General features: G+C 30.9%; 1 protein-coding gene across 4 annotated transcripts in view; it reads right to left on the reverse strand.

The window, feature by feature from the left end:
* Positions 1-11,559: 11,559 nt before the first annotated feature.
* The window catches only part of LOC135265580 (uncharacterized), a 31,022-nt gene continuing 14,779 nt past the window's right edge, over positions 11,560-27,802 (reverse strand). For 2 of the 4 annotated variants that reach the window (XR_010333300.1, XM_064355322.1), the window contains one exon: positions 27,330-27,697. Coding sequence is in view for 2 of the 4 variants with exons in the window: in XM_064355322.1 (XP_064211392.1) it covers positions 27,653-27,697 (45 nt within the window). In the remaining 2 variants the exon portion in view is untranslated. Of the gene's footprint in view, positions 11,685-21,320; positions 25,042-27,329; positions 27,698-27,802 lie in introns of those variants that run through there. The other 2 variants (XR_010333302.1, XM_064355321.1) reach the window with 2 other exon arrangements.

Genomic DNA, 27,802 nt, shown 5'->3' on the forward strand with positions numbered 1-27,802 from the left:
TCAAGATATCAAGGCATCCCTTCTTTAACCAGCTTCTTAATCCGTCTACATTCCACGTAGTGATATGAAAGTTGGGAGCTTTTCCTTTCGGGGATTTCGTAGTGCATTTGAAATTTATATTTTCCCAATTAGTTACTGTCGAATTTTTAGGCCCCTTTGGTACAAACTCTCTCTTAGTAGCAAGACCTGTGCGTGTTTGAGGTTTTTTCGCTTCTTCCACTTGGGTTTCTTCTTTATTTCCACTGTCTGCCTTCTTGGCAGTTTTACCCTATAAAGTTTTGTGTTATTCTTCAAATTCTATTACAAGTGAAAAATAAAATACCTTAGTTTTCTCTGCCTTAGGTTCCTCCTTACTTTCAGCACTTACGGGCTAGAACAGATCTTAATTTGTAAAACAATTAAAACTTGGTGGCAATATACTCACTTCTGCTTTATTGCGTTTTGTAATTTTTTTTTCATCTGTTCCGTTTGTAACTTCAGCTGCTTCAGCAGGTGGTACTTTAGTATTTTCCTTCTTGGAAGATGTAGCCTAAAAAAGTTAAATTATTGTAAAATATTTAGAACTGAACCACACTTTTTTTTTGTGGAAATTATCACAAAAATTCACTTCAAGTAAAATATAAATACCTTGTTTTCCCATGCTTTAGGTGCAACAGTTTCCTCGACATTTTCAACGCTTACAGGCTAAAATACACTTCATAAAACAAAAAAGACTTGGTGGCAACATATACTCACTTCTGCTTTATTGCGTTTTGTAATTTTTTTTTCATCTGTTCCGTTTGTAACTTCAGCTGGTTCAGCAGGTGGTACTTTAGTATTTTCCTTCTTGGAAGATGTAGCCTAAAAAAGTTAAATTATTGTAAAATATTTAGAACTGAACCACACGTTTTTTTTGTGGAAATTATCACAAAAATTCACTTCAAGTAAAATATAAATACCTTGTTTTCCCATGCTTTAGGTGCAACAGTTTCCTCGACATTTTCAACGCTTACAGGCTAAAATACACTTCATAAAACAAAAAAGACTTGGTGTCAACATATACTCACTTCTGCTTTATTGCGTTTTGTAATTTTTTTTTCATCTGTTCCGTTTGTAACTTCAGCTGGTTCAGCAGGTGGTACTTTAGTATTTTCCTTCTTGGAAGATGTAGCCTAAAAAAGTTAAATTATTGTAAAATATTTAGAACTGAACCACACTTTTTTTTTGTGGAAATTATCACAAAAATTCACTTCAAGTAAAATATAAATACCTTGTTTTCCCATGCTTTAGGTGCAACAGTTTCCTCGACATTTTCAACGCTTACAGGCTAAAATACACTTCATAAAACAAAAAAGACTTGGTGTCAACATATACTCACTTCTGCTTTATTGCGTTTTGTAATTTTTTTTTCATCTGTTCCGTTTGTAACTTCAGCTGGTTCAGCAGGTGGTACTTTAGTATTTTCCTTCTTGGAAGATGTAGCCTAAAAAAGTTAAATTATTGTAAAATATTTAGAACTGAACCACACTTTTTTTTTGTGGAAATTATCACAAAAATTCACTTCAAGTAAAATATAAATACCTTGTTTTCCCATGCTTTAGGTGCAACAGTTTCCTCGACATTTTCAACGCTTACAGGCTAAAATACACTTCATAAAACAAAAAAGACTTGGTGGCAACATATACTCACTTCTGCTTTATTGCGTTTTGTAATTTTTTTTTCATCTGTTCCGTTTGTAACTTCAGCTGGTTCAGCAGGTGGTACTTTAGTATTTTCCTTCTTGGAAGATGTAGCCTAAAAAAGTTAAATTATTGTAAAATATTTAGAACTGAACCACACGTTTTTTTTGTGGAAATTATCACAAAAATTCACTTCAAGTAAAATATAAATACCTTGTTTTCCCATGCTTTAGGTGCAACAGTTTCCTCGACATTTTCAACGCTTACAGGCTAAAATACACTTCATAAAACAAAAAAGACTTGGTGTCAACATATACTCACTTCTGCTTTATTGCGTTTTGTAATTTTTTTTTCATCTGTTCCGTTTGTAACTTCAGCTGGTTCAGCAGGTGGTACTTTAGTATTTTCCTTCTTGGAAGATGTAGCCTAAAAAAGTTAAATTATTGTAAAATATTTAGAACTGAAGCACACTTTTTTTTTGTGGAAATTATCACAAAAATTCACTTCAAGTAAAATATAAATACCTTGTTTTCCCATGCTTTAGGTGCAACAGATTCCTCGACATTTTCAACGCTTACAGGCTAAAATACACTTCATAAAACAAAAAAGACTTGGTGGCAACATATACTCACTTCTGCTTTATTGCGTTTTGTAATTTTTTTTTCATCTGTTCCGTTTGTAACTTCAGCTGGTTCAGCAGGTGGTACTTTAGTATTTTCCTTCTTGGAAGATGTAGCCTAAAAAAGTTAAATTATTGTAAAATATTTAGAACTGAACCACACTTTTTTTTTGTGGAAATTATCACAAAAATTCACTTCAAGTAAAATATAAATACCTTGTTTTCCCATGCTTTAGGTGCAACAGTTTCCTCGACATTTTCAACGCTTACAGGCTAAAATACACTTCATAAAACAAAAAAGACTTGGTGTCAACATATACTCACTTCTGCTTTATTGCGTTTTGTAATTTTTTTTTCATCTGTTCCGTTTGTAACTTCAGCTGGTTCAGCAGGTGGTACTTTAGTATTTTCCTTCTTGGAAGATGTAGCCTAAAAAAGTTAAATTATTGTAAAATATTTAGAACTGAACCACACTTTTTTTTTGTGGAAATTATCACAAAAATTCACTTCAAGTAAAATATAAATACCTTGTTTTCCCATGCTTTAGGTGCAACAGTTTCCTCGACATTTTCAACGCTTACAGGCTAAAATACACTTCATAAAACAAAAAAGACTTGGTGGCAACATATACTCACTTCTGCTTTATTGCGTTTTGTAATTTTTTTTTCATCTGTTCCGTTTGTAACTTCAGCTGGTTCAGCAGGTGGTACTTTAGTATTTTCCTTCTTGGAAGATGTAGCCTAAAAAAGTTAAATTATTGTAAAATATTTAGAACTGAACCACACTTTTTTTTGTGGAAATTATCACAAAAATTCACTTCAAGTAAAATATAAATACCTTGTTTTCCCATGCTTTAGGTGCAACAGTTTCCTCGACATTTTCAACGCTTACAGGCTAAAATACACTTCATAAAACAAAAAAGACTTGGTGTCAACATATACTCACTTCTGCTTTATTGCGTTTTGTAATTTTTTTTTCATCTGTTCCGTTTGTAACTTCAGCTGGTTCAGCAGGTGGTACTTTAGTATTTTCCTTCTTGGAAGATGTAGCCTAAAAAAGTTAAATTATTGTAAAATATTTAGAACTGAACCACACTTTTTTTTGTGGAAATTATCACAAAAATTCACTTCAAGTAAAATATAAATACCTTGTTTTCCCATGCTTTAGGTGCAACAGTTTCCTCGACATTTTCAACGCTTACAGGCTAAAATACACTTCATAAAACAAAAAAGACTTGGTGTCAACATATACTCACTTCTGCTTTATTGCGTTTTGTAATTTTTTTTTCATCTGTTCCGTTTGTAACTTCAGCTGGTTCAGCAGGTGGTACTTTAGTATTTTCCTTCTTGGAAGATGTAGCCTAAAAAAGTTAAATTATTGTAAAATATTTAGAACTGAACCACACTTTTTTTGTGGAAATTATCACAAAAATTCACTTCAAGTAAAATATAAATACCTTGTTTTCCCATGCTTTAGGTGCAACAGTTTCCTCGACATTTTCAACGCTTACAGGCTAAAATACACTTCATAAAACAAAAAAGACTTGGTGGCAACATATACTCACTTCTGCTTTATTGCGTTTTGTAATTTTTTTTTCATCTGTTCCGTTTGTAACTTCAGCTGGTTCAGCAGGTGGTACTTTAGTATTTTCCTTCTTGGAAGATGTAGCCTAAAAAAGTTAAATTATTGTAAAATATTTAGAACTGAACCACACTTTTTTTTTTGTGGAAATTATCACAAAAATTCACTTCAAGTAAAATATAAATACCTTGTTTTCCCATGCTTTAGGTGCAACAGTTTCCTCGACATTTTCAACGCTTACAGGCTAAAATACACTTCATAAAACAAAAAAGACTTGGTGTCAACATATACTCACTTCTGCTTTATTGCGTTTTGTAATTTTTTTTTCATCTGTTCCGTTTGTAACTTCAGCTGGTTCAGCAGGTGGTACTTTAGTATTTTCCTTCTTGGAAGATGTAGCCTAAAAAAGTTAAATTATTGTAAAATATTTAGAACTGAACCACACTTTTTTTTGTGGAAATTATCACAAAAATTCACTTCAAGTAAAATATAAATACCTTGTTTTCCCATGCTTTAGGTGCAACAGTTTCCTCGACATTTTCAACGCTTACAGGCTAAAATACACTTCATAAAACAAAAAAGACTTGGTGTCAACATATACTCACTTCTGCTTTATTGCGTTTTGTAATTTTTTTTTCATCTGTTCCGTTTGTAACTTCAGCTGGTTCAGCAGGTGGTACTTTAGTATTTTCCTTCTTGGAAGATGTAGCCTAAAAAAGTTAAATTATTGTAAAATATTTAGAACTGAACCACACTTTTTTTGTGGAAATTATCACAAAAATTCACTTCAAGTAAAATATAAATACCTTGTTTTCCCATGCTTTAGGTGCAACAGTTTCCTCGACATTTTCAACGCTTACAGGCTAAAATACACTTCATAAAACAAAAAAGACTTGGTGTCAACATATACTCACTTCTGCTTTATTGCGTTTTGTAATTTTTTTTTCATCTGTTCCGTTTGTAACTTCAGCTGGTTCAGCAGGTGGTACTTTAGTATTTTCCTTCTTGGAAGATGTAGCCTAAAAAAGTTAAATTATTGTAAAATATTTAGAACTGAACCACACTTTTTTTTGTGGAAATTATCACAAAAATTCACTTCAAGTAAAATATAAATACCTTGTTTTCCCATGCTTTAGGTGCAACAGTTTCCTCGACATTTTCAACGCTTACAGGCTAAAATACACTTCATAAAACAAAAAAGACTTGGTGTCAACATATACTCACTTCTGCTTTATTGCGTTTTGTAATTTTTTTTTCATCTGTTCCGTTTGTAACTTCAGCTGGTTCAGCAGGTGGTACTTTAGTATTTTCCTTCTTGGAAGATGTAGCCTAAAAAAGTTAAATTATTGTAAAATATTTAGAACTGAACCACACTTTTTTTGTGGAAATTATCACAAAAATTCACTTCAAGTAAAATATAAATACCTTGTTTTCCCATGCTTTAGGTGCAACAGTTTCCTCGACATTTTCAACGCTTACAGGCTAAAATACACTTCATAAAACAAAAAAGACTTGGTGGCAACATATACTCACTTCTGCTTTATTGCGTTTTGTAATTTTTTTTTCATCTGTTCCGTTTGTAACTTCAGCTGGTTCAGCAGGTGGTACTTTAGTATTTTCCTTCTTGGAAGATGTAGCCTAAAAAAGTTAAATTATTGTAAAATATTTAGAACTGAACCACACTTTTTTTTGTGGAAATTATCACAAAAATTCACTTCAAGTAAAATATAAATACCTTGTTTTCCCATGCTTTAGGTGCAACAGTTTCCTCGACATTTTCAACGCTTACAGGCTAAAATACACTTCATAAAACAAAAAAGACTTGGTGTCAACATATACTCACTTCTGCTTTATTGCGTTTTGTAATTTTTTTTTCATCTGTTCCGTTTGTAACTTCAGCTGGTTCAGCAGGTGGTACTTTAGTATTTTCCTTCTTGGAAGATGTAGCCTAAAAAAGTTAAATTATTGTAAAATATTTAGAACTGAACCACACTTTTTTTTGTGGAAATTATCACAAAAATTCACTTCAAGTAAAATATAAATACCTTGTTTTCCCATGCTTTAGGTGCAACAGTTTCCTCGACATTTTCAACGCTTACAGGCTAAAATACACTTCATAAAACAAAAAAGACTTGGTGTCAACATATACTCACTTCTGCTTTATTGCGTTTTGTAATTTTTTTTTCATCTGTTCCGTTTGTAACTTCAGCTGGTTCAGCAGGTGGTACTTTAGTATTTTCCTTCTTGGAAGATGTAGCCTAAAAAAGTTAAATTATTGTAAAATATTTAGAACTGAACCACACTTTTTTTGTGGAAATTATCACAAAAATTCACTTCAAGTAAAATATAAATACCTTGTTTTCCCATGCTTTAGGTGCAACAGTTTCCTCGACATTTTCAACGCTTACAGGCTAAAATACACTTCATAAAACAAAAAAGACTTGGTGTCAACATATACTCACTTCTGCTTTATTGCGTTTTGTAATTTTTTTTTCATCTGTTCCGTTTGTAACTTCAGCTGGTTCAGCAGGTGGTACTTTAGTATTTTCCTTCTTGGAAGATGTAGCCTAAAAAAGTTAAATTATTGTAAAATATTTAGAACTGAACCACACTTTTTTTTTTGTGGAAATTATCACAAAAATTCACTTCAAGTAAAATATAAATACCTTGTTTTCCCATGCTTTAGGTGCAACAGTTTCCTCGACATTTTCAACGCTTACAGGCTAAAATACACTTCATAAAACAAAAAAGACTTGGTGTCAACATATACTCACTTCTGCTTTATTGCGTTTTGTAATTTTTTTTTCATCTGTTCCGTTTGTAACTTCAGCTGGTTCAGCAGGTGGTACTTTAGTATTTTCCTTCTTGGAAGATGTAGCCTAAAAAAGTTAAATTATTGTAAAATATTTAGAACTGAACCACACTTTTTTTGTGGAAATTATCACAAAAATTCACTTCAAGTAAAATATAAATACCTTGTTTTCCCATGCTTTAGGTGCAACAGTTTCCTCGACATTTTCAACGCTTACAGGCTAAAATACACTTCATAAAACAAAAAAGACTTGGTGGCAACATATACTCACTTCTGCTTTATTGCGTTTTGTAATTTTTTTTTCATCTGTTCCGTTTGTAACTTCAGCTGGTTCAGCAGGTGGTACTTTAGTATTTTCCTTCTTGGAAGATGTAGCCTAAAAAAGTTAAATTATTGTAAAATATTTAGAACTGAACCACACTTTTTTTTGTGGAAATTATCACAAAAATTCACTTCAAGTAAAATATAAATACCTTGTTTTCCCATGCTTTAGGTGCAACAGTTTCCTCGACATTTTCAACGCTTACAGGCTAAAATACACTTCATAAAACAAAAAAGACTTGGTGGCAACATATACTCACTTCTGCTTTATTGCGTTTTGTAATTTTTTTTTCATCTGTTCCGTTTGTAACTTCAGCTGGTTCAGCAGGTGGTACTTTAGTATTTTCCTTCTTGGAAGATGTAGCCTAAAAAAGTTAAATTATTGTAAAATATTTAGAACTGAACCACACTTTTTTTGTGGAAATTATCACAAAAATTCACTTCAAGTAAAATATAAATACCTTGTTTTCCCATGCTTTAGGTGCAACAGTTTCCTCGACATTTTCAACGCTTACAGGCTAAAATACACTTCATAAAACAAAAAAGACTTGGTGGCAACATATACTCACTTCTGCTTTATTGCGTTTTGTAATTTTTTTTTCATCTGTTCCGTTTGTAACTTCAGCTGGTTCAGCAGGTGGTACTTTAGTATTTTCCTTCTTGGAAGATGTAGCCTAAAAAAGTTAAATTATTGTAAAATATTTAGAACTGAACCACACTTTTTTTTGTGGAAATTATCACAAAAATTCACTTCAAGTAAAATATAAATACCTTGTTTTCCCATGCTTTAGGTGCAACAGTTTCCTCGACATTTTCAACGCTTACAGGCTAAAATACACTTCATAAAACAAAAAAGACTTGGTGTCAACATATACTCACTTCTGCTTTATTGCGTTTTGTAATTTTTTTTTCATCTGTTCCGTTTGTAACTTCAGCTGGTTCAGCAGGTGGTACTTTAGTATTTTCCTTCTTGGAAGATGTAGCCTAAAAAAGTTAAATTATTGTAAAATATTTAGAACTGAACCACACTTTTTTTTGTGGAAATTATCACAAAAATTCACTTCAAGTAAAATATAAATACCTTGTTTTCCCATGCTTTAGGTGCAACAGTTTCCTCGACATTTTCAACGCTTACAGGCTAAAATACACTTCATAAAACAAAAAAGACTTGGTGTCAACATATACTCACTTCTGCTTTATTGCGTTTTGTAATTTTTTTTTCATCTGTTCCGTTTGTAACTTCAGCTGGTTCAGCAGGTGGTACTTTAGTATTTTCCTTCTTGGAAGATGTAGCCTAAAAAAGTTAAATTATTGTAAAATATTTAGAACTGAACCACACTTTTTTTTTTGTGGAAATTATCACAAAAATTCACTTCAAGTAAAATATAAATACCTTGTTTTCCCATGCTTTAGGTGCAACAGTTTCCTCGACATTTTCAACGCTTACAGGCTAAAATACACTTCATAAAACAAAAAAGACTTGGTGTCAACATATACTCACTTCTGCTTTATTGCGTTTTGTAATTTTTTTTTCATCTGTTCCGTTTGTAACTTCAGCTGGTTCAGCAGGTGGTACTTTAGTATTTTCCTTCTTGGAAGATGTAGCCTAAAAAAGTTAAATTATTGTAAAATATTTAGAACTGAACCACACTTTTTTTGTGGAAATTATCACAAAAATTCACTTCAAGTAAAATATAAATACCTTGTTTTCCCATGCTTTAGGTGCAACAGTTTCCTCGACATTTTCAACGCTTACAGGCTAAAATACACTTCATAAAACAAAAAAGACTTGGTGGCAACATATACTCACTTCTGCTTTATTGCGTTTTGTAATTTTTTTTTCATCTGTTCCGTTTGTAACTTCAGCTGGTTCAGCAGGTGGTACTTTAGTATTTTCCTTCTTGGAAGATGTAGCCTAAAAAAGTTAAATTATTGTAAAATATTTAGAACTGAACCACACTTTTTTTGTGGAAATTATCACAAAAATTCACTTCAAGTAAAATATAAATACCTTGTTTTCCCATGCTTTAGGTGCAACAGTTTCCTCGACATTTTCAACGCTTACAGGCTAAAATACACTTCATAAAACAAAAAAGACTTGGTGGCAACATATACTCACTTCTGCTTTATTGCGTTTTGTAATTTTTTTTTCATCTGTTCCGTTTGTAACTTCAGCTGGTTCAGCAGGTGGTACTTTAGTATTTTCCTTCTTGGAAGATGTAGCCTAAAAAAGTTAAATTATTGTAAAATATTTAGAACTGAACCACACTTTTTTTGTGGAAATTATCACAAAAATTCACTTCAAGTAAAATATAAATACCTTGTTTTCCCATGCTTTAGGTGCAACAGTTTCCTCGACATTTTCAACGCTTACAGGCTAAAATACACTTCATAAAACAAAAAAGACTTGGTGTCAACATATACTCACTTCTGCTTTATTGCGTTTTGTAATTTTTTTTTCATCTGTTCCGTTTGTAACTTCAGCTGGTTCAGCAGGTGGTACTTTAGTATTTTCCTTCTTGGAAGATGTAGCCTAAAAAAGTTAAATTATTGTAAAATATTTAGAACTGAACCACACTTTTTTTGTGGAAATTATCACAAAAATTCACTTCAAGTAAAATATAAATACCTTGTTTTCCCATGCTTTAGGTGCAACAGTTTCCTCGACATTTTCAACGCTTACAGGCTAAAATACACTTCATAAAACAAAAAAGACTTGGTGTCAACATATACTCACTTCTGCTTTATTGCGTTTTGTAATTTTTTTTTCATCTGTTCCGTTTGTAACTTCAGCTGGTTCAGCAGGTGGTACTTTAGTATTTTCCTTCTTGGAAGATGTAGCCTAAAAAAGTTAAATTATTGTAAAATATTTAGAACTGAACCACACTTTTTTTGTGGAAATTATCACAAAAATTCACTTCAAGTAAAATATAAATACCTTGTTTTCCCATGCTTTAGGTGCAACAGTTTCCTCGACATTTTCAACGCTTACAGGCTAAAATACACTTCATAAAACAAAAAAGACTTGGTGGCAACATATACTCACTTCTGCTTTATTGCGTTTTGTAATTTTTTTTTCATCTGTTCCGTTTGTAACTTCAGCTGGTTCAGCAGGTGGTACTTTAGTATTTTCCTTCTTGGAAGATGTAGCCTAAAAAAGTTAAATTATTGTAAAATATTTAGAACTGAACCACACTTTTTTTGTGGAAATTATCACAAAAATTCACTTCAAGTAAAATATAAATACCTTGTTTTCCCATGCTTTAGGTGCAACAGTTTCCTCGACATTTTCAACGCTTACAGGCTAAAATACACTTCATAAAACAAAAAAGACTTGGTGTCAACATATACTCACTTCTGCTTTATTGCGTTTTGTAATTTTTTTTTCATCTGTTCCGTTTGTAACTTCAGCTGGTTCAGCAGGTGGTACTTTAGTATTTTCCTTCTTGGAAGATGTAGCCTAAAAAAGTTAAATTATTGTAAAATATTTAGAACTGAACCACACTTTTTTTTTGTGGAAATTATCACAAAAATTCACTTCAAGTAAAATATAAATACCTTGTTTTCCCATGCTTTAGGTGCAACAGTTTCCTCGACATTTTCAACGCTTACAGGCTAAAATACACTTCATAAAACAAAAAAGACTTGGTGTCAACATATACTCACTTCTGCTTTATTGCGTTTTGTAATTTTTTTTTCATCTGTTCCGTTTGTAACTTCAGCTGGTTCAGCAGGTGGTACTTTAGTATTTTCCTTCTTGGAAGATGTAGCCTAAAAAAGTTAAATTATTGTAAAATATTTAGAACTGAACCACACTTTTTTTTTGTGGAAATTATCACAAAAATTCACTTCAAGTAAAATATAAATACCTTGTTTTCCCATGCTTTAGGTGCAACAGTTTCCTCGACATTTTCAACGCTTACAGGCTAAAATACACTTCATAAAACAAAAAAGACTTGGTGTCAACATATACTCACTTCTGCTTTATTGCGTTTTGTAATTTTTTTTTCATCTGTTCCGTTTGTAACTTCAGCTGGTTCAGCAGGTGGTACTTTAGTATTTTCCTTCTTGGAAGATGTAGCCTAAAAAAGTTAAATTATTGTAAAATATTTAGAACTGAACCACACTTTTTTTTTGTGGAAATTATCACAAAAATTCACTTCAAGTAAAATATAAATACCTTGTTTTCCCATGCTTTAGGTGCAACAGTTTCCTCGACATTTTCAACGCTTACAGGCTAAAATACACTTCATAAAACAAAAAAGACTTGGTGTCAACATATACTCACTTCTGCTTTATTGCGTTTTGTAATTTTTTTTTCATCTGTTCCGTTTGTAACTTCAGCTGGTTCAGCAGGTGGTACTTTAGTATTTTCCTTCTTGGAAGATGTAGCCTAAAAAAGTTAAATTATTGTAAAATATTTAGAACTGAACCACACTTTTTTTGTGGAAATTATCACAAAAATTCACTTCAAGTAAAATATAAATACCTTGTTTTCCCATGCTTTAGGTGCAACAGTTTCCTCGACATTTTCAACGCTTACAGGCTAAAATACACTTCATAAAACAAAAAAGACTTGGTGGCAACATATACTCACTTCTGCTTTATTGCGTTTTGTAATTTTTTTTTCGGTTGTCTCGTTTTCACCTTCAGCTGGTTCAGCTGGTGGTTGTTCCCTCTTGGAAGTTTTAGGCTAAAATGTCATAAATATTTATTTCTCGATTATGATAGTAATAACTTGTTTTTATTTAGTTGTTGAGGTACATAATGTTTCTTCAGCTTTGTTTAACAGGTCTTACACTGTTGTTTTGGAACCCAAAATTGACCAAATTAGAAAAAAAATTACATAATCTGTGTCAAAAAATGCACTACTTGGACTAAGTTTACAAGGTTAAAATTTTTAGAGCAGATTTTTCTTAAATAAAGACGTAATTATTGTAAATAATCCTCCGAAGATGCATGAGCATAATAATATAAATTAATTAGTTTAAATTAAGCAGAAAAATACATATGATTAAAAAAAAACAAAAATATATTTGGTGAAAAATTTTGGCTTTATTATAACTATTTATAACTTAGTGGAATTTTTTCTAGCATGCAGTTTTTTTTGCATGATCTGGTGACTTCAGGAATGTCTTCGCTTATCAAATGATAGATCTGAAGTACGAAAACAAAACCCGTTTTTTAATTTCGTCCAACTACTTCAGATAGATGCTTTTTTAATACAGGGCTTTTGTTTTTAAAATAAATAATAAAATCGATATTTTGAATATTTAGGTAATATTTTGCAACAATTAAAAACTTCCGCCCGAAAAGAAAGGTTTTGCGTTTTAATCAAAATTTCTGCTCATTTTTTTTTAGTTCTGTGTTAGTTATACTGTGTAACAACTAACAAATAAAGTGAAATGAAATGTCCACATTATTAGATATTTGTAACAAAAAAAAATATGATATGCATCCCTGAACTCGTGTGCACATTTTTTGCACAGTTAAGCCACTGGTTAAATTCGTTAAACCAAGGCTTTTGTCTAAATCCAACACAAAGGGGCTTTAGAAGCTGAATTATATTTCGTTTTGAAAAAGGGTATTGCAATGTCTGAATATGCGAAAATCTCGGCAAATATCTATTCACAACCGAAAATTTAAGCATATTTTGCCACATATTCTTCCATCTTCTGTAGGGTTAGATAAAGTAGGGTTACAAAACCACCGAAAAGCTTGAAGAAAATAGGAAACTATACTAAAAATTCCGAGAATATCAAAGGCAAAGAATGAGAATCCACAAATGTATTAAGAAATGATAAGTGCAGCCTTTATCACTGCTATTTACTATGGTAGCGCTCAGCTCCATTTGCGTGTGCGTCATCTGACATTTCTGTCACTACGTTTACATAGCAGGGGCATAGCGGCACAACCACTCTATTAAAGAAACGTTCCCAACCACCTTCCAAAGATATGTGTCCTAACTGGTTGTGGAAACACGTTTCTTCCACTATTATGACACCTTCACAAGTAAAACGATACCACATTTTTTTACTACTTTAATATTGAGAAATACTTATTTGATACTGTTTTTGAATTTGTATTGAATTCTATATATATTAGCTGCAGTGACCTTGAATGATAAGTAAAGAGGGAAGTTGTTGACCTTGCAAAAGTGGGGAGTAGCATGAATGACCTTGACCTTGAAAACATCAAGGTCCAACAATGCCTTGGCCTTGAAGTGGAGGGGAAGTGAGAGGGGTTGACCTTGAAAAAGTAAGAGAGAGAGAACGAATAGCCTTGAAAGAAAGAGAGGGGAAATGGGCGGAGTCAAACTCAAGGTCAAGGTTGTGATGTGTTGTCCCCCCATTCGTTATCTACTTATTGACTATCAATTTTTCGGACTTATTTCTTTTCAATTAAGTGCTTCTAACATAGAATGACCGGCGAAATCCAAATCTGCAAGAATCAGATCGCTACGACTAACCGTTCAGAAGATATCGGCAAAAATAAAGAAAACTTTACAAATTGATTCAACTAAATTTTCATCATTGACTATCAATTTTTCGGACCTATTTCTTTTCAATTAAGTGTTTCTAACATAGAATGACCGGCGGAATCCAAATCTGCAAGAATCAGATCGCTACGACTAACCGTTCAGAAGAAATCGGCAAAAATTGAGAAAACTTTACAAATTGATTCAACTAAATTTTCAACATTGACAAGCAATTTTTTGGAGTTATTTTCTTATGATTAAGTGTTTCTAACGTAGAATGACCGGCGGAATCCAGATCTGCAAGAATCGGATCACTACGACTAACCGTTCAGAAGATATCGGGAAAAATATAGAAAACTTTACAAATTGATTCAACTAAATTTTCAACATTGACAAGCAATTTTTTGGAGTTATTTTCTTATGATTAAGTGTTTCTAACGTAGAATGACCGGCGGAATCCAAAACTGCAAGAATCTGAACGCTACGGCTAACCGTTCAGAAGATATCGGCAAAAATAGAGAAAACTTTACAAATTGATTCAACTAAATTTTCAACATTGACAAGCAATTTTTTGAAGTTATTTTTTTATGATTAAGTGTTTCTAACGTAGAATGACCGGCGGAATCCAAATCTGCAAAAATCTGAACGCTACGACTAACCGTTCAGAAGATATCGGCAAAAATATAGAAAACTTTACAAATTGATTCAACTAAATTTTCAACATTGACAAGCAATTTTTTGGAGTTATTTTCTTACGATTAAGTGTTTCTAACGTAGAATGACCGGCGGAATCCAAAACTGCAAGAATCTGAACGCTACGGCTAACCGTTCAGAAGATATCGGCAAAAATAGAGAAAACTTTACAAATTGATTCAACTAAATTTTCAACATTGACAAGCAATTTTTTGAAGTTATTTTTTTATGATTAAGTGTTTCTAACGTAGAATGACCGGCGGAATCCAAATCTGCAAAAATCTGAACGCTACGACTAACCGTTCAGAAGATATCGGCAAAAATATAGAAAACTTTACAAATTGATTCAACTAAATTTTCAACATTGACAAGCAATTTTTTGGAGTTATTTTCTTACGATTAAGTGTTTCTAACGTAGAATGACCGGCGGAATCCAAAACTGCAAGAATCTGAACGCTACGGCTAACCGTTCAGAAGATATCGGCAAAAATAGAGAAAACTTTACAAATTGATTCAACTAAATTTTCAACATTGACAAGCAATTTTTTGGAGTTATCTTCTTATGATTAAGTGTTTCTAACGTAGAATGACCGGCGGAATCCAAATCTGCAAAAATCTGAACGCTACGACTAACCGTTCAGAAGATATCGGCAAAAATATAGAAAACTTTACAAATTGATTCAACTAAATTTTCAACATTGACAAGCAATTTTTTGGAGTTATTTTCTTACGATTAAGTGTTTCTAACGTAGAATGACCGGCGGAATCCAGATCTGCAAGAATCAGATCGCTACGACTAACCGTTCAGAAGATATCGGCAAAAATAGAGAAAACTTTACAAATTTATTCAACTAAATTTTCATCATTGACAAGCAATTTTTTGGAGCTATTTTCTTATGATTAAGTGTTTCTAACGTAGAATGACCGGCGGAATCCAGATCTGCAAGAATCAGATCGCTACGACTAACCGTTCAGAAGATATCGGCAAAAATAGAGAAAACTTTACAAATTGATTCAACTAAATTTTCAACATTGACAAGCAATTTTTTGGAGTTATTTTCTTACGATTAAGTGTTTCTAACGTAGAATGACCGGCGGAATCCAAATCTGCAAAAATCTGAACGCTACGACTAACCGTTCAGAAGATATCGGGAAAAATAGAGAAAACTTTACAAATTTATTCAACTAAATTTTCATCATTGACAAGCAATTTTTTGGAGTTATTTTCTTATGATTAAGTGTTTCTAACGTAGAATGACCGGCGGAATCCAGATCTGCAAGAATCTGATCGCTACGACTAACCGTTCAGAAGATATCGGCAAAAATAGAGAAAACTTTACAAATTTATTCAACTAAATTTTCATCATTGACAAGCAATTTTTTGGAGTTATTTTCTTATGATTAAGTGTTTCTAACGTAGAATGACCGGCGGAATCCAGATCTGCAAGAATCAGATCGCTACGACTAACCGTTCAGAAGATATCGGCAACAATAGAGAAAACTTTACAAATTTATTCAACTAAATTTTCATCATTGACAAGCAATTTTTTGGAGCTATTTTCTTATGATTAAGTGTTTCTAACGTAGAATGACCGGCGGAATCCAGATCTGCAAGAATCAGATCGCTACGACTAACCGTTCAGAAGATATCGGCAAAAATAGAGAAAACTTTACAAATTGATTCAACTAAATTTATTTTTAGGTCGCTGGGGCAAAGCCCCAGCCTCCGGGCTATCATCTGTAGGCGCCTTGCCTCATTTATAGTTACATTTACGGTTAATACCATTTATTAGAGTGTTAATAAAATTTAAAAAGTCTAGATCAAGGTCATTCAAAGCCGAATTTTTCGAAAACGGGGCATTTGCACAAACTTTCATGTTCATATCTTTGATCTAGAGGCTTTTTAAAGCAAAATGCAAAAAAAAAATTTTCAAAAATCCAGAAGTAGCTAAAGTAAAAATACTAAAAATAAACATACCCCACGGACGATTAAACTCGAAAATGTTGAACTCGAAATGTGGAATAGTGATTTTTATGGAGCTACAGCGCGTACAGGTCTTAGGGTACAGGCTGGGGCTTCGCCCCAGCGAACTAAAAATAAACATACCCCACGAACAATTAAACTCGAAACCGTGGAACTCGACACGTGGAATAGTGTATTTTATAGAGAAAGGGCGCCGTACAATTCGTGGCCGGAGGCTGGGGCTGCGCCCCAGCTAACTAAAAGGAAATATACACCACGGTGTTGTTGGTAAATTGCATGAAGGGAAATGCGGGAATGCATCCCCACTTCCGTCAATCAGAGCACAGTGACATAAATTCAAATTGCAAAATATGAAAAAATACACCTACTTTTTAATGAAAAAGGTATAATACGTCATTTAAATTCATTCTGGGAATACCCGAAGGTGTTATAATCATAACAAACACGCAGGTGCGATTCTTACCTGTTGAAGCTAAACAATAACAACCAATCAGAAATAAGCACACGCAACGCATGCACACCGTGGTGGCAAACGTTGTATCCCTTAAAATCAACAAAAATGGCGATTCAAGTGAAAAGTGAGTGAAAATAAAAATTATTTTTCTAATGTTATTTTCAATTTGCACAAGAAAATTCATAGTGTACGGTCATCAGGGCACTCAGAGGAATAGTTTGGCGTAAGTTTCAGCTTGAAAATCCAGAAGTAGTTAAAGTAAAAAATTACCAATGCTGCTTCAGACAAACCATAACATCAAATTTGGTGAGTTTTTTTGTGTTGCCAAGTCGATTTTTTTTCAAATTTGATAACCACGAGTTATTTTTTCTTTAAAATACTTACTAGGTGTTGCTTAATGTTGATTTGTGTTTTCATTAAAATCGTAGGAAGGGTTTGTTCGTTAAACGCAAAAAAATGTGCGTTCATTCTTTAAATTGATTCTAGTAGATTTTTTGAGTGATATCCTAAGTTTTACTGCTGACAAAAGCAAAAAACAAAAATTACTACCATTTCTTTAATGTTTAAAAAGTGCATATTTTTCAATTTTAAGTCAAATAGCAGTAAAATATGTCTGCTGAATTCATAAAACTACATGATCAGTGTAAAATTATTTAGAAGAAAATTAACTCTCAATAAAAGTAAGTAAATAAGTTTTAGCTAAGTGTAAATAATTTTTATAAAAACCGCTATAAGACATATTATTTATTCAGATAAAAAAAACTTCTAGACAGAACCTTTAAAAAACAACTTAGTTTTAAGATGATTCTATTATAAATTATAAGTCTGGTTAAATGTTTCCCGTCAGAAATTTTAACTGTGTTCAAAGCAGAGCTGGTTTAAGTTTTAATTTTAAAGGTAACTGTTTGATTTATACCGGGTGCTCAAAAACCGGCGCACCAACTCAATGGAGTGTGGTAAAGAGTTGCTCACATAAAAAGGTAAATATAGTAAAAAAAATCTTTGCATTAAAGTTATTGATAAATAACGAAATTTAAATAAATGATATGTGGCAACGTTGTCTAACAGTCGTGATCGCAAAAGAATTTGATCAACAATAAAAATAAATTATTTTTGAAACGGTTTCCTAGGAAATAATTTCCAGTGTTGGCACATCTACAAACTGTGATTTTTTTGATAAATTATAATTTTTTTAAATTAAAAAAACTGCTAAAGTCTGATGGGAAATTTAAAAATAGTTATTCATCGTTGTGTTGGGAAACGATTACTTAGTGTGAAACATAAAAACATTAAAAAATAATGAAAACTGAAAAAGTTAACAAAATAAGTTTGTAGCTCCAGATTTTTTTAAAATATGACTTTAGGAATTTTTTCAAGATTTTTCCTGTGATCTACACATGCTTCTCAACAACGTACCACTGAGTTGGTGCGCCAGTTATTGAGCACCCTGTATTTTGATTAAATAAACACTTAAGAAGTAATTATGGTTTTATTACCTCTATTGACCAAATAAAATTGTCCTGAAGTAAAAAGTTTTAAACATGACTACAAGGAAATTATAAGAATGTTATAAAACTTTTGTTAAACTATCTTAAGAATTTATGATTTTAATATTCCTTGATGAGAAGAATTGGCTGACAATACCTGTAGACAAGATTATTTTACAGCAACTTAACTACAAACTACCTTCATAAAACTTTTACAAAACCGTAGGTGGTTTTTAAACAGCATCCAAATTGTTACTTGGATGTGCCACAATATAAAAATTAAATATTAATCTTGTTTTTTAGAAAAACTGGAAGATACTGACCCCCTGATTCACTTAAAATTATTCTCAAGAGCAGATACAGGCTGTTTTCGAAATTAGCTACAATACTTTTTTTAAATGGAACACCCTATTTTTTGCATTTTTGGAACACTGATGTTTTACACGCTTTAAAAAAATATTTTATAAAAACTAGGAATCCTAGAAAAGTAGGATCTTCACCACTGAAAAGAAAGAAGTTCATAGTGAAAGGACATACAATTTAAAAAATGAAGCCATCTTTTACTAATTACTCAAAATATATTTAACCTTAAACATTAAATAAAATTTTCAGCTAATAATAACTTTAATGTTATTCTTATGGATATCTGAATTTAAATTAAAATAAAATAAAAGTTACTTAACAAGCAGAAATTATTACATTTGGTCATTATGTTCGTTAGTAGTATCACAAGAAAGTGGGAATAAATTGAAACATATTAGCCTAATGTTTCTTAAGAATTTTTTGTAGTCAAAATAGTTTGATATTTGTTTGATGCAAAAGTGCAACCAATCCTTTAGTTTTTCTCTTAATTGACAATCAATTTAAAAGATTCAAAAAATATTAGTCCGGAAGTTGTTTATAAATGTACATTATTACAAACTTTTCTGGACTGAAGTACAAGAAAATTTTGTTTACATGATTATCATTGTGAAGAGGTTGGAGGATGGCTATGTAAAAATTGTATTTTTTTTGTTAAATATTTTTTTTATATTTTTATTGTGGAAATATTATGATGTAGCATTTAATTTTTTGAGCCATGATACATCAGATACTACATGGATGCGTCTAAAAAAATTGGGGTTTTTATTTAAAAAAAATCGAAATAATAATATTGGGAATGGCTTACTTTTAAAAAATATCTGTTCGAGCATTTTATCCACAACAAAATAAATTATAGTTTTAATAGAATTATTCCATAGTTTTAGCGTCACTGTTTTTGTCTTCTATGATTTAGGTTTCTGTTACATTTTTCGAAAGTATTTTTTTTATAGTAATTGCGTAATTTCGCTGAAACAGACCAAAAGATCATAATATATATGAACGCAGATTTTTTTTCAAGAGAGCTCACCCATTTTTCAAAGTTTTGCCAAAAATTAAACTTTAACATTTAAAATGGTGAAAGTCTAAATTTTCTAGGATTATTAGTTTTTGTGAAATACATTTAAAAATAACGTGTTTTCGTCAAAAAAAATAAATTATTTTAAAAACTAAACAGAATCGACCAATGCAAGTTTAGATCAAAATTATTATTAAAGTTAAAAAATTATTAATGCAAATGCACCAAAATTTAGGGTTTCATTTAAAAAAAAACATAAGTTTATATTGTAGCTCATTTCGGAAACACTCTGTATATTTGGAAGTAATTTTTACTATTTATTTCTCAATTATTTAAGAGTCAAAAACGGAGTTTTCCAATCCCTGGGTCAGCCTATATGTTGCTTAATTTTGATGTTTTTTTTTATTAAAATTGTAATTTTTATACTTGTATGTTTTTGTTTATTGTTTATATCACCAAATAGGTATCAATTTTTAAATAATCTTTGAATAATAACTTAAATAACGCGTGTTTGTTATGATTATAACACCTTCGGGTATTCCCAGAATTCAGAATCGCTTCAGGGTACCGAAGCGATTGTTGAGAATTGGTGTACTACAAGTTGCATACTTTTTTTAGACCTGTTTTCAGTGACAGTTGTCAATCATCGGATAGGCATCCGACCTTCGCCTCGGGGTGTCTTGTCCCTTCTCATAAAATGCAAATAATGTAAACAAACTGAATTCCACTATCGCCCACGATAGTTTCTCTTATTTCAGAGATTCAAGCAACATACAGTGAAAAATACGTTTTTTATTTTGTTAAAAAAATTTGATACTAAAGAATAATAAAATACTAGCATAGTTTTGTAAAAAATAATACACCATTACACCATTTATTTATTGGGTTTTATGTTTTAATTAACCGAATTCTGTTCGCTATATTATGTGTCATGTGCATTTCTAATTGGATCACTTGCATTGAAAAAATATAAAATAAAAAAATTAATTGGTGAAACATTATTGTTCTTTCAGAAAACAGTTTAACTTTAAAAAAGTTACTAGGAATATCTCATTAAAATGATGAAAACTTCTTTAAACCCGCTTTTTCGTCTGATAATTTTATCCAGGTAATAAATTCTGAAAAATACATTGTTGTAAAAATTTATTGTAACTATACCCAGTAATAATTATAGTACAAATAACGTATCGAGAGATTGTAAGATCCAGTCTTAGGGATATAATTTGTTTACGTTACGCCTAGTAAAATAAATGATACTTTTATAATTATGTATTATTTTAGAATTTAGGAATTATTTCTCGTTTTTTTATTAAATTTATACAATTTTTCTATAACTAGCTTGCGAAGATATAGCTGCGTTACTCTTACGTTATATAAATTTTGTGTATTTCTTTAAAATATAAGTAAACATTGCTAAAGATCGGGTACCTGAAACTGAAATTACATGTAAACAAAAATGTTTATTAAAAAGTTTAGAAAGTTTTTCATAAGCTCATGAGTCATAAGACTTGTATTTAGTGGAGGGTTTAGGGTGGTGGTTGGTACTTATATATAATCAAAACATATAGTTCTACAACTTCTTTACTCTTTGAGTCTTTGCAGAGTGCTGGTCACTTTCTTGCCCAACAGTGTTTTGTAATAAGTGGTAATTTTTAAACAGTGGTATTTGTAGTTTTTAATTTGTTACTTTGCAGAATATCAATTTTATCTATTTCTTTTTATTTAATTATTTGTTGCGACTGCTGGTTGGTAAGTGTATTTCCTAATTTCTTATTATATCACTTGTAAATAGTTGAAATCTTTGTATATTTAAAATTATGGGTAATAATAGTAAACTAAGTTTTTCAAAAAAAAAGAAAAAGTCGAAAACAAATAATGCGTAATTTTTGGAAAAAACAACGAAAGGGTTCTAAAACGGAATGAACAATAAAAGTAAAAAAAACTTCCTCAGTGGGTTGACACCTTGTCGTGGTGAGGGAGCTCAGTAGTTCTATCACAAAACCTGTGCAGAACGAAGCTAAGTACAACCAAAGTTTTAATCATCTTTTTTATATTTTTTTTAAAACAGGAATAATTTTATTGTTAAAAGTATTCAAAAAAATAGCGAGCGTGATTACTCGTATTTCAAAATCTCATAAGATACGTTGATAGCAGTGTCTACAAAAAAAACGTAATGCAAATCTATAGGTACCTAATTATTTTGTTAAAAAATGTTAATTCCGAAATCATGTGCTTTCATTTTATACCACTATTAGAGAAATCGCTAAAATTCCTATTTGTGCCGATACATTTCTCTGTCTTGAACAAATGCAATAAAATTATTATCTTGTGGGTCACCCCAATGGTGGTTACCTCCAGCGGTGCGTCCTAAACCCGTCATAAATCTTCTTCCAGCTAGCTACGCATTCGAAGAAGGATGCATTAAAAGTTGCCTACTTACAATTTAATTTTTGCATTATATCTAACAATTAAGAACAGTTAACAAAAATCTAAAATATCTCAGGTCTGTATTTTTAAATTTCCTATAAAATGTTTTTTTTAAATTCTCAATACAATGCACCGTTATCAAAAATTCGTATCAACTTCATAAACAGACATTTTATTTAATAAAAAAATATCTAGGCATTTATTTCAATCAAAAATGACTCTTCGACTTACATTTACTTATAAAGAAACACTGCAAATGTCAAGAAACTCTTCAAGTCTAAATTTGCGGCTAAAAACAGTTTACACGTAAAACGTATGCGCCAGCTCCCAGAGGGTCTAGAGCCTTAAGGCTAGGTTAAACGTATTCGTCTTATGGCGTTTTCAATGTAAAAGAATTGTGGCTGTAATTAAGTTATTTGAAAAGATATCAACATCGTTTCAAAACTCAATGTATCTTAGAAATGATATTTACAAAATGGCCATTAGAAAATTTTAAAAAATCTAGTGCTCAATAAATTATGGCTATTTAAATAAACACGATTTCGAAATAATACACGTATTAAGACACCAAGACTTCAAAATGAAAAAACTCTCCGGCCAAGCGATAGAGATTGTTATTTTAAACACCTTGGTATTTTTAATTTTTTTCTGTTATTAAAAATAAGCTTAATATTGCGAAAATTTTAATTCATTGGAAGCACAAAATTCCTTGGGCGATGATTTATAGCAGTTGACTAGACAAATCCGCAGAAAGATTTACAATGGGACCGGAGGGTCTAGGTCTGAGTAACAGACCCAAAAGTAGGTACCTGCTAAAAATGATTAGATTTGTCACATCTCACTTTCTTGTTAGTCTTATTCATCGAAACAATAATGACTTTTGTTTCCGTTGAAAAAGGAATTTGGTCGAGATTAAGAACCAACCCAGAGAAAGTTAAACCATGTAACCAGAAAAGGGATTATCCGCTTAATAATAATTTAAGGGTTTCACGTTATTTATAATTGGTATTATAATAGGTAACTTGTTTATCTAATAATTTCTTTATCTAAGGCTGGTATTTAGAAAGCACTTTATTTGTGAACACACACCAGGCTAATTTTCTATTACCCAGAAATTGTTAACGTAAATTGAATTGGTTTTGGTTTTTCTTTTTCAAAAATCAAAAGTCACTTCTAGAAGCACCTAACAAAACCCTAACTAACTTTAGGCTTTGTTTACTAACTTTAATTTAAAACAGTAAATTCGTATTGCGTGACTATTTCCTAAACTATAACGCTTTGGAGCTATTGTGTTCTGTACAAATTAATGTAAAAATTGATAATAATGATAATAATTATAGAATTAAAAAAATTCGCACGACTTTGTTTCGTCAAAAAATGACACCTACAATAGCGAGCAAAAAATTTTGGACACATTTGTCATTTCATTGTCAAAAAGGTTAGAGTAGTATTGCCCACGATTATGTCAGTAAAATGTCAAAAGTGCTCGCCAGTGTACACTGTTATTCTTAATAAAAACCTAATTTACACTTTGTTTTTTTTAAATATAACAAATAATATGCTGAAAAGGAATGTTTTAGTTTTCAAAGGACTCAGTTGTGTGCATGCTATATATATTATGATTATGACAGTATAGCAACATTAATGACGTAATTGGTTTTTGAATTATAACGTAATTTTTTATTTTTGTAAATAACAACTGACATTTCTGCTTGTTGTTGTTGACAGTACACTTTTTAGTAATTAAAAAATAAAATTAAAATTAAGTAAAAAAAGATGAATTGAGTTCTTTGACCTAAAGATTTTTTTGTTAATTGTCTACTCTACCAGTGACCATAGGTATTTAAGAGTGTTATTCGTTATTATATGTTATTCGTTTTTATAAAATTTACATTCTTGGGAAAGTATAGTTATTGCTATTCAAAAGAGAAAACACCAACCCCCTACATTGTAATGTAATCTCCCTAAAGTGGTAGGAGGAAGCATCTGCTAATATAAGAAGTGCAAAACTATGGTAATTTTTAATTACTGTTTAACAGTTCGCTGTGCTATTGTGTGGAGTTTGTGCTTAGTGACATTTTATAAAATGGCTAGATCCAAAGGCAATGGAAGATAGAAATATAGAAATTTCTGTTAGTTAAAAAAGTATTTAGATTTTTTTTTGAAAATATATGAATCTTTTTTTACGCATGTTTCATTGCATAACACCTACGTTCCTAACTACAGTCAAATCTTTTAATTCGACTATATGTTAATCGAATCTTAAATTAAAATTATATTTATTAAACTAATTGAGTAATCCGAAAAATTGACAATCCAGAGAACGCCTTGAATTAGTTTCTTTTTATCGTGATTTACCAGTATTTTAGAACGTTTTTTCTTTTTCATTAAATAAACACTTCAAATTTAAAATAAAACTGTTCAAATTGGGAACATCTTCTTTGGGCATACAAATATCAAGTAAGACCAATGTAGGTAATGTTGTAAATCACAAATACATTCTTTGTTGTGACATCAGCTTAACCACAGAATTTGAAGCACCCTAAGCCGGTCGGGCCGACAGTTTTATGATCGACACCCCGAGAGCGAGTTCAAGATTCCTTTTAACCTAGCCTTTTAAGGGCGCCACTCAGTTATCGATAACGAAGCTCCCAACTGAGAAGGAGATAAGAAAACTATTGAATAATCAATTAAAATTCCGTATATTAAAAGTTACTCTTGTGACCTGATGGTTAAATCAACTACTGACACGAATCTTTACGTTAGAATTGGCCAATTCGCTCGCTCACATTAATTGAAATTATAAGTTATAAAAAATTATTAATAGTTGCATAAAAATTGAAATTTAAAAAGGAAAATTTGAAAATTGAAATAATTTTTTTTTTAAGAAAGGAAATTCGAATAATATATTATAACGAAAAGATTGAAAATCGCGAAGAACTGATATCTGGGACTTATCTGCGTCCAGTCCTTGGCCGTTTACGAGGTTCCCGAAGGTCACACCATTTGATGAAGGGAGTCCTCCTCTAATCGACTGTAGGGGAACCCTTCGGATACGAAATAACAGAAACTTTGAGGACCTCGGATTTTCCTCTGATCGGTTACGACATTGGCGTGTCGGACTTTAGGATGATACTGGGGTTGAGGGCCTAAAATGGGGTATTAGGGATCGGAAAAACTAAAGTTATGAATCTACTTTGGTGGTGTGCGCCCTCAAAAGTTGCTTGATCGTTCTAAGTGTTGGATTTTTAACAAATAAATAACTAATTTAAGGTCACAGGTAATTGTTGCAGATGTTCTTAACTGGACCTCTCAACACCTACTGACCGTTCGACCTCTACCCCTCCCCAAATATTTCGCGCATGATTTTATTAAGAATTTAAGTTTTTTTTTATAAACGTTACAATGTATTGCTTTATTGGTTTCCGGAACGATTTAACGTAACCTAACACCAAACAAATCAGCGATTAAATTTATCTAAGGCTAAATCGTTCCAGAAACCGTTATGTTATTTCCAGGTGTTTTTTAATCTATTAAATTTTGTCTTTGATCTCATGAGAGGCTATTACGTTGTAGAAATGCATTGAATGCATTTTTCATCTACTTTTTATTAAATTTGTCCTTGATTTTGTCATATTACCACAATACTAATAATAATAAAGTTATAAACCAATTCTTATGATAACGGTCTGATCAGTGATCACGGTTAAATCAATAGTGTTATGTTATGAATGGTACTACATCTTTTCCAATTGTAGTTGAGAATGATTAATTCTGAAAGATTAATTTCCGATAATTTCAGTATTTTAGAAGGTATTAATTGTAGTTCAGAAGATGGTTTCTGATATTCAAATACTACTTTCTTTGTTCTGAAAGAAATTGGAAAAAGTATAAAACAAAAAATTAGTTTAGCTTAAAAGTAAAAAGTATGAGCTTTAGCCTTTTAACATTTTTTTAGAGATCTGCAGCCGAGAAGTTAGAAGCATAAGAAACTCTATTGTTTTTGTAAATTGACTGATAATGTTCACAAAAAAAAAAATAGTTTTTTTGAACTATTTGAAGTGAATATTCGAAATTTGAAAGCAATTTTTTTCATCAAAAATTATAAACAAAGTGATTCTTTCTAACTACACTCTTTTCAACTTCAAATAACGTCAATTGAAGTTCAGATTAGTTACTTTGGTTTGGGAAAACATTTTTTTTTATTCGGAAGTTACAAATTGTATTTCAGAGTACAAGAATAAGTTGTAATTAATATTTTACTCTTTTCAGCTGTTGAAAAAAATGTTGAAGTTGTTAAATATTTTTTAATTAAAATTAGGTAATAAATAAAAGCAGTGGTAATCAAGTATATAGCTTTTGTTTTCTGTAGTATTTTGTTATTTTAAATTTCAATCCCAATTTACGTATGAAAAGTCTATTTTTAAATTACAATTAACATCTTCCAAAAAAGAACTTACGATTCTGAATTACCTTTACACAGTTGAAATTAAAGCTTTATTTTTAATAAAAAAATACGTGGAAACACTGAAAAAAATACCGTAAGACCGTAACATTTTCATAATAAAACATTTTTGCAACATTACCTATTTCAAAGCATTTAAAGAAAAAACTGTGTTGAATATAATTTTGGACAGTGTCTTTTTTATTAGATAAAACAATTTATTCTTTTTGATTTATAATTGGAATATTTTCACGAGATTTGAATGTTGGGTTTTCTCAAAAAACAAAATTCAACTATTTAGGACCGAAATCCAAACATTTTGTTTGTTATTTTCCTTTAACAATAATTTAATAACAATTTAAGAGTAGATTTTTACTGTATTTTCATATTTGGTGTTAAATACTTCATTTATTTTTTGAAAAAAATATTTTTTTAACAGACTGAACATGGAATAAGGACTGAGTTTTTAAGAAAAATAATAAATAAAATATTCTTTTACAATTGGATTAAATATTTGTAACCAATTTTAACAGGTTTTTTGTTGGTAACATTTTAAGCCTTCTTTTTAATACCTGAATCCTAGATTATTACCACTATTTTAAAATATGTTTTCTATAGCAACGTGTTTTTAAATTAAAATTATTAAAATATTCCAACAAAAAAAATTGAAAAAACTTAACGACAGTCCACGAACTTTAAGCTTGTGTCTTCGCTATCGTATTTTTTAATAACAAAATTAAATGAAAAGATTTTTTTTCCATTTTCGTTTTAAAAGACACGGATTTTTTTTCATATTTCTATGTATTGTTACAGCTAAAGCCCTCAGAAAGTTACGATATTTTTTCATACGTTCTCAGCATACTTAAAACTTAAATGTCTTGTCCAAAAAATATTTAAAAAAAATATTACTAACCCCATAAAAAATTAAGTTTATTCCTTATAACTTATTAAAGTTGTTACGGGCAATGAACTGGGTGTAAATAAATTTACCACTTTAGCTGACGTTTCGGTTTTTATTAAACCTTTTTCAAAGCTTATTCCTTATGTAGCTCACAATGAACCCTAAAAATTAATTGACTAACGAATTAAGTTAACATTTAATTGACCAAAAGTCAAATTAATCGCAAATTAAAATTAATTGTGAGCTATACAACGAATAAGCTTATTTTTAGGTCTTTTTTGCACAAAAAAACGTTTCTTTAAGAATATTAATAGAAATTATAAAAAACCTATTTTTTCAGTAATAATTATAAAAACATAGAAAAAAAATTTAGTAGCAAACGCTCAGTAGTGAGTTCTGTGTGATTATTTTTTAACTACAGTAAAAATATACTTTTAGCAGACTCGGCCTGTAGTTCACCCTAAAACAAAAAAACAATTTTGATCTATGATCAGACCTTTAATATGAAAGGGCTTCTAATAAGTCAACTTTGTTTAATCTACAAATGTGTTCTATGTAATATAAG

Source organism: Tribolium castaneum, chromosome 3 (genome assembly GCF_031307605.1).
Source record: "Tribolium castaneum strain GA2 chromosome 3, icTriCast1.1, whole genome shotgun sequence".
NCBI classification, from domain to species: Eukaryota; Metazoa; Arthropoda; class Insecta; order Coleoptera; family Tenebrionidae; genus Tribolium; species Tribolium castaneum.